At 31.7% G+C, this 11,726-nt stretch overlaps 1 protein-coding gene and 1 long non-coding RNA gene across 2 annotated transcripts; both read left to right on the top strand.

The window, feature by feature from the left end:
* The first annotated feature begins 1,021 nt into the window (after window positions 1–1,021).
* On the top strand, window positions 1,022–3,605 carry LOC108461455 (amino acid permease 3-like). Its single transcript, XM_017761307.2, has 6 exons — window positions 1,022–1,583; window positions 1,666–1,899; window positions 1,986–2,079; window positions 2,169–2,383; window positions 2,448–2,587; window positions 2,648–3,605. Exons 1-6 carry the CDS (start codon window positions 1,487–1,489, stop codon window positions 3,299–3,301), a joined length of 1,434 nt encoding a protein of 477 aa, XP_017616796.1. The 5' UTR covers window positions 1,022–1,486; the 3' UTR covers window positions 3,302–3,605.
* A 3,944-nt stretch (window positions 3,606–7,549) lies between these two features.
* On the top strand, window positions 7,550–8,595 carry LOC108466480 (uncharacterized). Its single transcript, XR_001868638.2, has 2 exons — window positions 7,550–7,873; window positions 8,154–8,595. It is a non-coding gene; the product is annotated as an uncharacterized LOC108466480 (long non-coding RNA).
* Window positions 8,596–11,726: the final 3,131 nt, after the last annotated feature.

The following is an 11,726-nucleotide window of genomic DNA, read 5'->3' as shown; positions in this document are numbered from 1 at the left end:
TAGCACCTAATTAAAACGGAAAATTTCATATAAGGTCCCTAGAGTTTTTAGATCATCACATTTTAGTTTGGTGCTGCCAATATGTCAGGCGGCACCGTCAGAACACTGTAGCAAATGCGTCTTTTTGTAATTATTCTATTTTCTATACCTTTTTCGTAATTATTCTATTTTCTATACCTTTTTTGTAATTAATTTTTTTTATATTATTTGTGTAAAAAACCCCAAAAATTGCCAACAAATAAGGTAAGGTGCATATTGTTAGGTTCAAAGGGGAGTTGCAACTAACGGTCCAACTAGTAACATAAATAGTTTCATTCAATATGATATTAATTTATTACACATGTTCAACAAGTGAATCAAATATTTTTTAAACCGGACCAATGTTCGAATCGGTCAAGTCACGAGTTTGTCAGTTCGAGCAATTCAACTAAAAAATCATTTAAAGAAAAAAACAATTCAACTGGTTTTTAGTCAATTCAATCGATTTATACCGATTTATGATCTAACAGTTTAAAGCCACTCTCCAAACCCCAATTGATTCCGGATTTATTCTCGTTCATACAACACTGAGTGAAATCTAATTACAACAAAATTTGCAGCCATGGGATGGAATTGTCCTCATATATGATAATCATGGTGAAATGTTTGTGGAAAGATAAAGACAAACATGTTTGTTTTTGTCAATTTAAAAATATTTGGTGAAATCAAAACTACATTAATAGTTGTTAAAACTAGTTAAGTGCCAAATTTGAACGGTAAAGCATGTGAATGTAAGTATAACCGTCGATATTGTTTTAATTTGAGTAAAGGCAAGGTTATGAAAATGTCAAAAAAGCGTCCTATTTTCCTGAGAAAATGAAGGGTGTTTTCATTGGGAAAGATTATGGCAAACAGAAAAAAGGAAATGAAAATGTTTTCAAAGATGCTAAGTAAATGGTTAATTTCTTTTGTGCTAATGACCTTTCTCTCCTCATTCATTGGGAACTAAAACGGGAATTAGATACTGACTGTCCACCCACCATTGGCAGGCTGATATGGTTTTTTTCCAGGGGCGGTGGAGCCTTGTTTACGGTTTAGAATCATTATAAAAGCATTTGACTGTCATTAGTTGATTGCTATTATTATTGATATTCACTTTATATTCAATTCTTGGATCATGGATAAAAGAAAATTTATGTAAAGGAACCTTATTCCCCTTCAGTAAGGATGGAGGACAACAGAATTTCTGAACCAGAGGTGGTCCTTTAAAGACATATAAAGATTATTTCATTAATTTTACAGACTTTTTGTAATAATGGAAAGTTTAGTTTAAGGTTGTGTGTGTCATATGGACAACCCACAGCAGTTATATATACTCCACTCCCTTCATTCTTCTTCTTCATTCCTCACCAGCCTATTCTCTTTTCTTCTTTAACTCACCAGCTCCTGCAACACTCTCTTCCTTGCTCTCTATCCATTTGTTGGTTTTTTGTGTCACTTAGCAAAGATGGGAGAGAAGGGTGCTGTCAAAAATCACCTTCACAACAACCTGGTTTTTGACCACCCCATTGGCTTTGATGACGATGGCAGACTCAAGCGAACTGGTAAATTCCACCAAGTTTATGGCAACATCCCTTTGCACCAAACATTTGCTTATGTGATGTCACTGTTCTTTTCATGTGCCAGGAACTGTATGGACGGCAAGTGCTCATATTATTACGGCTGTGATTGGTTCTGGCGTCCTGTCCCTGGCTTGGGCCACTGCCCAGCTTGGATGGATAGCTGGTCCAGCAGTTATATTTTTGTTCTCTTTTGTAACTTACTACACCTCTACTCTTCTTGCTGCTTGTTACCGCTGTGATGACCCTGTTAATGGCAAGAGAAACTATACCTACATGGAAGCTGTCAGAGCAAATCTTGGTAGACTAAAATGAAACTTTCGATTGCATTAACAAAATGGGAGGATTCTTCCTAAACTTGTAAACTTAACCTTTTTGTTTTTTCAGGTGCGTTTGAAGTGAAGATATGTGGGTGGGTTCAATACTTGAACCTTTTTGGAGTTGCCATTGGATACACAATTGCATCATCAATTAGCATGATGTGAGTTCCTGAACACAAGGGTTCCAGCCAGAACATGTTTGCTTCTTCTTTACTTGCGTTTGTTTGGGGGCTAACGGGTATTATAACAGGGCTATAAAAAGGTCTAATTGCTTCCATGCAAGCCGTGGCAAAAATCCATGTCATATGAATAGCAACCCCTATATGATTGGTTTTGGCATTGCTGAAATCATTTTCTCTCAAATTCCTGACTTTGATCAATTATGGTGGCTTTCCATTGTTGCTGCTGTCATGTCCTTCACTTACTCAACAATTGGACTTGGACTTGGAATTGCTAAAGTAGCAGGTATTCACAGCTTTCTTTTACACACTTACAATGCATGCAACCTAATGTTTGGTTAATTTACCAGAGAATGGAAAAATTAGGGGAAGCCTGACTGGTATAAGTGTTGGAACTGTTACTCAAACACAAAAAATATGGAGGAGCTTCCAGGCACTTGGAGACATGGCTTTTGCCTATTCTTATTCCCTCATACTCATTGAAATTCAGGTATGTAACTTCATTTTGTCCAATTTATCTACCTCCAATAACAGTATGATACTTGTATAGGACACACTTAAGGCTCCACCATCCGAATCAAAGACAATGAGCAAGGCAACTTTGTTAAGTGTTGGAGTGACAACACTTTTCTACATGTTGTGTGGTTGCATGGGCTATGCTGCTTTCGGGGACTTGTCCCCCGGGAACCTTCTAACCGGTTTTGGATTCTATAACCCATTCTGGCTCCTTGACATTGCTAATGCTGCCATTGTAATTCACCTTGTTGGTGCATACCAAGTTTACTGCCAACCCCTTTTTGCCTTCATTGAGAAATCAGCAGCTAAAAGGTTTCCAGATAGTGAATTCATAACCAAAGACATCAAGATCCCCATTCCCGGCTTTCGCCCTTACAATCTCAACCTCTTTCGTTTGGTTTGGAGGACAATTTTTGTGATGCTAACAACTTTGATCTCCATGCTTCTTCCCTTCTTTAATGATATTGTTGGACTACTTGGGGCTATTGGATTCTGGCCACTCACAGTTTACTTCCCAGTAGAGATGTACATTTCTCAAAACAAGATAGCAAAATGGAGCACAAGATGGCTTTGCCTCCAGATTCTCAGCATCGCTTGCCTTATTATCACAATAGCTGCTGCTGCTGGTTCTATTGCAGGGGTTATTCTTGATCTCAAGTCATATACGCCCTTCTCCACCGCCTACTAGTTCAAGTTGAATTGAGCTCATACCAGACAACTCATGATTGAACAGTTTAAAAAGCAAGGGAAAATAATCTTTATAGGTTAAAAAAGTTCTACTTCATGTTCATCAAGCCAGATTTGTTGTTGTTACTTACCACTACTGCTAAGCAGTTTCTTCTCTTCTTCTTTTTTTTCCCTGTATTGTTCAACAAAATGGGGTCAATGTTTTACAATTTGAACTTGTAACTTTCCCCATCAGTCATTGCAAAATGAACAACTTTGAGCATAGAATAGAATAGAATAGCATGAACTTTTATCATACAATTAAAGCTAGCAATTTGAAAGTGTTACTCGATGCTTAAATTGTTGAATATCTAGTGGAGACCCTTGAAAAAGCAATTACCAGCCAGAAAGAGCAATAGAACATAGAACAGTTCAATCGGTGAAAATGTCCCCAATTTTGGTGTTATTAAAAACTAAAAACTGGAGAAACTGCTATGTTAACCAGGATTTTTTTTAGGTTGACTAAACTATGGATAAGTTTTCGTTTTGGTTACTTAATTAAAGAAAGTTATAATTTGATTACTGAACTATTTAAAAGTTTTCATTTAAGTAATTGAATTGTTAAAATTGATGCTATATGGCTTTCTTTGTTCACATTCCCTATACCAATCGAAACTCTCTTTCCTTTTCTCTTTTACCGTTCACAAATTTATGAACTAAAATTCAAATAGTTTTTGTTCTCCAATCTCCGACATTAACCATCATCTTAACTTGGATCTAAGGTATGCTCTTCTACCTGTTGATGGATACTAATCCACCGTACCGATCGTCTAATTGTCTCTTAAAGCTTGTTTGGTGAAATATTTTTCTTTTAAAATTAACAATCCAATAACTTAAATAAAAAATTTTAAATAATTTAATAACCAAATTATAATTTTTTTAATTAAATGACCAAAACGAAAATTTATTCATAATTTAATCACTACCTCTATATTTTTTATCATGTAAAAGTTATATTTATTGAAGTAATTATTAGCCAAAACTGATTAGTAAAGTAAACTTGTTAGTGAAAATATTAGCTTCAATCTCAAGGCTAATAAGATTGCTAAAATTGTAGATCAAAATAATTATTATAGAATTAATGTATCATTTCAAGCACTAAGAATCTCTAGTCTACTATTCTTTATTCTTCCACGATGAAAAATATTATATATAAACTAAAAAATTCACAGACCAAACTAAGAATCACAGTGTTATATTATCGATAATGAGAGTAAGAATAATCGCAAAACTATAAGAAAGAAAAAAATATGTAAATTTTAAGTAAAATTTTTATTAAAAAATCACGGATAATTTTTCACTAATGTCTAATAGAAAAATATAATCTTATACGGATTCAACTTGCGACATAATCCTTGATTCTTTGCCCCACAAATTTCTTATTTTGTCCCTCTATTTTAATTTTTTAACAAATTAATTACATATTAAATTCTTCAAATGAAATTAAACTAAATTTGAGTGATACAACTCTAATATAAAAATAGATATTATTATTATTATATGCATAAAAGGTCATAAAAATGTAAATCCGTGATGAGAGATGGAAGTTATGCGGCGGTGGTGACAAGTGAAGGGAGGACAAGCGGAAGGCTTTAGGAGGTCCTCGTGAGTGGTAGGGCCGGGAAGAGTTGTTAGTATAGTAAATTTTGTCTCTCTGCCTAATTTTATGTTCTTTCTTTTATGATCATGATTACTACTCCAGGGTAATTATGGAGTTTTAGAGAGTTGAAAAGTGAGATTTTTAGAGAAGAATCTCCCATAATTGGGGGGATTCCCAATCTCTTATTCTACTATTTTATGTTTTTTCACATCAAGTAATTATTTGTATAAGAAATCAAGTTTAGTAGTGATTTGATTGCTTTCTGACGACATGAACGGATGAAAATCAAGGAATTACCGCAAATCAACAGATGATTCTTTGCATTTAAGCAACCAGTCGATTGCTTTATCAACTTACTAAATTTTTATTCCAGCTTAATCCGATAAAATCTTTTATTTTTATTTCTATTTTTAAAAGAAACCTTAAGCGATTACAAAAATATCAATTCATAAATTAAAATGATTTAGATTTATTATGATCTTCAATTAACAATTCTTTAATCGAATTCAATAGAACTACAAACAAATGGAGCAAAGAATTTTTATGTTAGCACATTTAATCATGTGATTCACAACCCCGTTCTGATCTCCCAAAATATGTCGAACTCATACCTCCCATTTTCGACGCAACAACTTATGCAATAACCTCAATTCCACTAAGCTACTATTGGCTTCTCCACTAGACAAATAAATTCTACCAACAATGCATTATCACTCTTTACTTCAACCTTTTTGAACCTTTTCTCCCAAACTATGAAAAGGCTTGCCAATATCACTCTTGTCTCAACTTTAAAAATTGATTCTTTATCGAAGCTCATCGTATAAGCCTATAACCAGTTTGCATTCGAGTCCCTTAACACTCTTCCAATAGAAACACTTTACCTACTAATTGATACCAGCCCATCAAAGTTGATATTTTGAATTGATATTGTCGAAACTATTTTTTTTTAAAAAAAACAGGGATTGACTTTTAAAGCAAAATGTGGAGTCGTCACCAATCTTTTTGTTAAAGTGTGATTGGATCACCCAATAAATCATTTTATTCCTATTTAAAACAATTTTGGTCCATGTAAATTCAAAAATGGGTTCGGGAACCGGTTACGTACGAGGAAGAGTTAGCACCCTCACTATGCCCAAAAAATTGGTACCAGATTAATTAAATGTTGTCCTTATGTCTAGGATTTTAGAAAAAATTTTGAAATATGGTTCCTTTTTAAAACATTGGGGTGGTTCAAGCTGGTCAAAATTCTCTCGTTTCAAATGTATGCAGTTTCATATCCAGTACGATTGGACACGAACTTTTATACCTTAAAAAATATGATTGATTTTTGACTTTCAAAAACTTTTAGGTTAAAAATTATAAAAGGATATCCAGATATTTAGTTCTACGAAAATTCGTACCCAGCACGGTAGGGCACATTTTCTTGAATTTCTAAATATTGAATATTACCTTGTTTTTAACAAAGAAGTTTAAATAAATGATTGTAGATTATCTCAAAGTCATTTGAAATAAAATAGAATAATGGATTTTAAAAAAGAAAATCATAAGGCAACATTTTGTAAGCCAAAAGAAAAATAATTATCATGGGATAATGTACATGCATAAAAATGTGATACTTGATGATTGAAGATAATATAACTTATTTAATCAACTAACAAAACAAACAATTAAATCCAACCAATCTAAGAAAAATATAGCCAATTTCCCAAGTATGGACGAAGAATAATCAATATAATAGTAATACAAAATGAAAATAATATATAACAATAATATACATAACCTAATACAACACAATCAAATGCAAAATATACAAAACAAAATGAAAATTTAAAATATATATATACATACATATATATATGTATAAGACAAATTTAAAATGATGAACACATAATATATTAAAATGAATTGTTGAATTTGAAATAATTTATGTAAAAAACTAGGGATATATATAATCATTGAAATAAATATTATAGAATAAAATATTTGAATCAAATAATATGCAAAATATTTGAAAACGAAAATTCATTTTAAAAATGACAATATACACAATAACTTAAATAATATTAAAATATGAAAGAATAGTAAAAATACATGATAAGATATAATACACATAATAGATTTTCAAAACATATATATATTTAGAAATAATTATTTATAAAAATAACATTGAAATGCATAAAGAATTAAATTAATTTTGCTATACATGTACAAATATATATAAAAATATTTAAATCAGATAATATATTAAAAGAATATGGTATAAAGAGTTTCAAAAACAATAATTTTATAAACAAAAATATGAATTTTAGAACAATAATTTAACCACTAAAATATTATATGTACAAATATACAAAAAATATTTAAATGAGACATTATATAATATAATAAAACCAACTTCAAAATAATTATATGAATAAAAAACAAAGCAAAATTAATAAAATTGATAAAAATATTAAATGAATTTTAAAATAATAATTATTTCAAATAGAGAGCTTGATTAAAAGATTAGGTGTGCATAAGTATATACATATATAAATGTTTAAATAAAATTTTATACATAATATTAAAATAATATATTATAAACTTCAAAACAATGATTTTTTTAAACAAAGCAAAATTATTAAATGAATTTCCTTTAAACAATGAATTATATAAATAGAAAATTTAATAAAAATAAATTCAAAATGAAAAGGAAATAAAATAACCTAACGGAATTGAAATTATAAGGGCTAAAACTTAAACATACAGCCAATAACCCTAGCCCCTTCTTCTATACTTTAGCCAACCCCTAAATCCCCACTTCAAACCACCGATTCCCATCCCCCAAACAACAATCTGCACATTGAAGCTTAGAGGACGAAATTTTTAGCCTCAAGATCTCCTCCTGACTTCGATTTCAACAAAGTAGAAGAAGACCTACGGCGTATTTACGAGGTAAGCCCCTTTCCCATTTTTCTTTTTCTTGTTTTTCTTTCGAATACAAGAACCACAAATCCAAAAAAATGAAATCAAAGAAAATAAAGCATTTAGAGATCTTGAATCGGAAATCACCTTGTGTATTTCTGTATGCGTAGTGTGCGTAAGTTTTTTGCAGGTACATTCGTCGGCTTTTATAGCCGGATTTACAAAGTAAAATCAAAAAATAAAATTACATTTTATTGCTGTTATTTGCTGTAGATTCTGTCATTCTCCTTCTCGTATGTTCCATTTACAGGAAAGGCCGTACACAAGCACGAGCGGAGACGCGCGCGAGGGGCTGGTGGCGCACGTGTGGTGCTCATCCGAATTACTGGCTGCTGCGCGAGAGGGAGAACCCTTAGAGCTTCTGAAACAATCACCTGGACCAGTCTTTGGGTCATGTATGGAATGGGCTGAGACTTTGGGTTATTAATTAATTGGGTTTAGGATTTATGCAATTGGGTTTTAAAAAATGTATCTGGGCTGGACTGTATATATATATTTTTTGGGTTAAATAACTTGTAAATGGATATTGACTTATTCTGGGCTGTTCATTGTTTTTGTTTTTATTTTTGATTTTTGGTTTTTGGTTTTGTATGGGCCCGGGCGAATTGGGCCTATTACAGATATTTTGATTAGTTCTTTGATATGATTGATCAGTCAATTCTATAAACAACGTAGATTAGACTTAAAATAAATTATTTCAATCTAATTTTAATATATTTTATAAATATCATATAATATATATTATTACAAATACATACTCAAATATGGTAATTTTCTAATGGGAAGGGTTTACATTTTCTTTAATAGACGGCTCGCCAATTATAATATTAAAATAATCAATGAGTCCTATTTTTAACTAATAATGTTTATAATTTTTAACAAAATATAATTTAACATTAAAATTCATTTTAATTCCATGTTTGTCAATAACATAAAAACTTTTTTCCTTTGTTAAATACGCTATCATTTATTAAGAAAGTAAAACTGTAGCCTCTTACTAGAGAAAAGATTAAATTCGGGAGTAAATTAATCCATTTTAGAAGGCATAATGCTAAATTTAGCTTCTAATGTTTATATTTTTAATCAATTTGACTCTTATATATATTTTATTTTAATTAAATTTGACACTCAACTTTTAGAAAGAGTCAAATTGCTTTTTTTTAAGAAAATGTTGATTAAAACATTATTTTTAACAATGTTGACATGATAACTCGCTCGGCAATCTATGTACATTTCATACTAATATGCACATATCAATTCTAATATTAAAAATTTTAAAATAGCTTTCTAATTGTATTTTTAACTACAAAAATACAATGCATATTTTTAAATATATAGATTAAATTTTAATTTTATAAATTTCAGTATTACAAAATTAATTAATTAATTAAAATTACTAAAAAATTAAATGTTGAATATGTTGATATATTTAAATTTGAATATGAAAACATATAAATTACTAAATTATTTTAAAATGCTAAGAAAATTTTGATATATAAATTTGGTATATATGAATTTTCATACAAACTTTGACGGTGTTAGGTGACACGTGACTTAGGAAACAAATCCTAACATGACTAATCTCCTATGAATTGATAAGACTGTCCAAGGAGTATGTATATATACATTCCCACTTACCAAGGAAAGGGACTATCTCCTTCCCCTCTACGATTTTGACACAAAGGGAATTTTTTGTGAACCTTCTTCAATAGCCCTATTCTCAGATCCCTTTTCCCCTCCTACAATTTTACATTAATAATTGGTGCAATAAGCGTGGACCTACTCGCAAACAAACATAACTATCACTAATCACCAATCTTTAAATCAAGAAAACCTTCCAGCTATTACTAATTATCCTCCAGCTAGTAATCAATCTTACAATCTGTCAGACCCATACAATCAAAGGAACCCTCTCCTCGGTGGAAATACTATAGCAACCCCCGGAAAAAACTTCTCCACCAACATCAAGAATTTCACTTTACCCTACACCCGAGGATCAAACTACACCCAACTCATTTCTAACTCCAAGAAAATCATTGAACTCCAAGAAAAATGAAAATAATGCAAGAACAACTGCAACGACAACAAGGACCACACGCAATCTGAAATCTCCTTCAAAATAAAATGGCCCCGGCTGATGAAGAAGTAGCCTCATCTCACCGAGACCATTGTTAGGAGCATCCAATAAATAATCCTGCAAATTGGGTTGTTTCAAAAAGTTTCACTATTGCTGTGTATTAGGTAAGCATATCCATATATGGAATAATCATCTATTCTTTATCCTAGCCTCTTTGTGCATTGATGTTCATGAGGTCACATGTATCGGTATGCACAAGTGCACAAGTTCTTAGAGTTGAGTAGCCTTTTCGTGCCTTTGGGATTAAAAGGCCTATTGGTCATTTTAGCTTCCAAGCAATATTCACATTGTGGAAGATGCATGTTTTTAAGCGTTAAAGTTCTATCTTTCACAAGTTTAATGTTTATTTCTTGGTTAATATATTCAAAATTTAAATTCCATAGATATGTCTCTCGAGAAGTTTTAAGTTTTTTATTGACAAGTTAAGTTTCAAGTAGCGATTGCATCTTGGGTTTGATAAAATAGATATTATTTTTCATCCATTCAAGACAAATAAAAAAACAAAACTTTTCATGTACTAAATAATTTCCTATGATTTAGTAATTTCTTATTTATGAATTACTTAATTACTTCATACATAAAACATTAAAAAGTTTCGAAGAAGAAATTAAGTAACTTACATAAAATGTTACTTAAAATGTTAAAATATTTTTAAAACCAATAACTTATTAAGGAAGTTGTACCTCATACTAAGCTGGTATTAAGAAGAGCTCATACTAGAACCTAATACTAAGAACATGCTCAAGATATAATGGACTTATAATCGCAGCTGTAAGCCCAATTATTGCATGAAAAAAACAGAGACGACGCAATAACAATAGTGACATAATGTTGGGATATTATTACTTTTAGATGCATTACTTCCCAAAGATGAGGTGAAGGACTCATGAGCGAGGGGCAATGGCCTGTCTGGTAACTATATCACCCTCTAACATCTTGAGAGCCTCCACAATTTTCCATGAGCGCAAAGAATCCCAACCCGACCAAACCTTTCCATCACCCCTCTAGGCCCTTTTTTCTCTTATATATTGATTCATCCAAAATTTCTTCCACGCTTCAACAAATATGATGAATTTGACGTGTCAAGTACTTTCTCTCGCTCATGACCAAAGCTACAAGCATCAGTTTTCTCTGTTATTTGTCCACAGTGAGCGTATTCTGGTGCTAAATAACCATGTGTGGCGAGATGAGACTACCCTTACAAACTCTGAGTGGATTTGGTAACTCAAAAATGGAGGTCTCTTTAAGGTGCTGGCTAATTCCAATGCCGAAAAGACTGGTGAGTGTTTGGCAGCACTGAGTTCCTTTCAGGAAGGTGGGAGTCTCCCATGTTGATAATGTCTAAAACAATGGCGTTTGGACATATTGGACCTGATGTTATAAAGGGTTTGGTTGGTTATTGAACTATCTATTTTGGCCGGCGGTGGTCAAACTGCATGTTTTTGCCTTTTTCTAGCTTAAGTTGTTAGCGGTCAAAGTCAATAGTAAAATAAAATATGAAAGAGTTGTTTGTTAATTTGTTTTTCACAGTAGCGGGTAAATTGTGGGTTAAGCCCTCAACCCTATAATTTGTTGTATTTCATACTCTCTACCTATCTTTATAATCTTAATCTTATGATTTTTTTTAACATCGACCCAAATCTAAATTTAGGGCCCCTTTGGATGGACGGAGTGTGTACATGCAAA

This window comes from Gossypium arboreum, chromosome 2 (genome assembly GCF_025698485.1).
Source record: "Gossypium arboreum isolate Shixiya-1 chromosome 2, ASM2569848v2, whole genome shotgun sequence".
Classification (NCBI taxonomy): domain Eukaryota; kingdom Viridiplantae; phylum Streptophyta; class Magnoliopsida; order Malvales; family Malvaceae; genus Gossypium; species Gossypium arboreum.
Note: the sequence above shows the minus strand (reverse complement) of the source record. Positions and strands in the feature narration are given on the sequence as shown.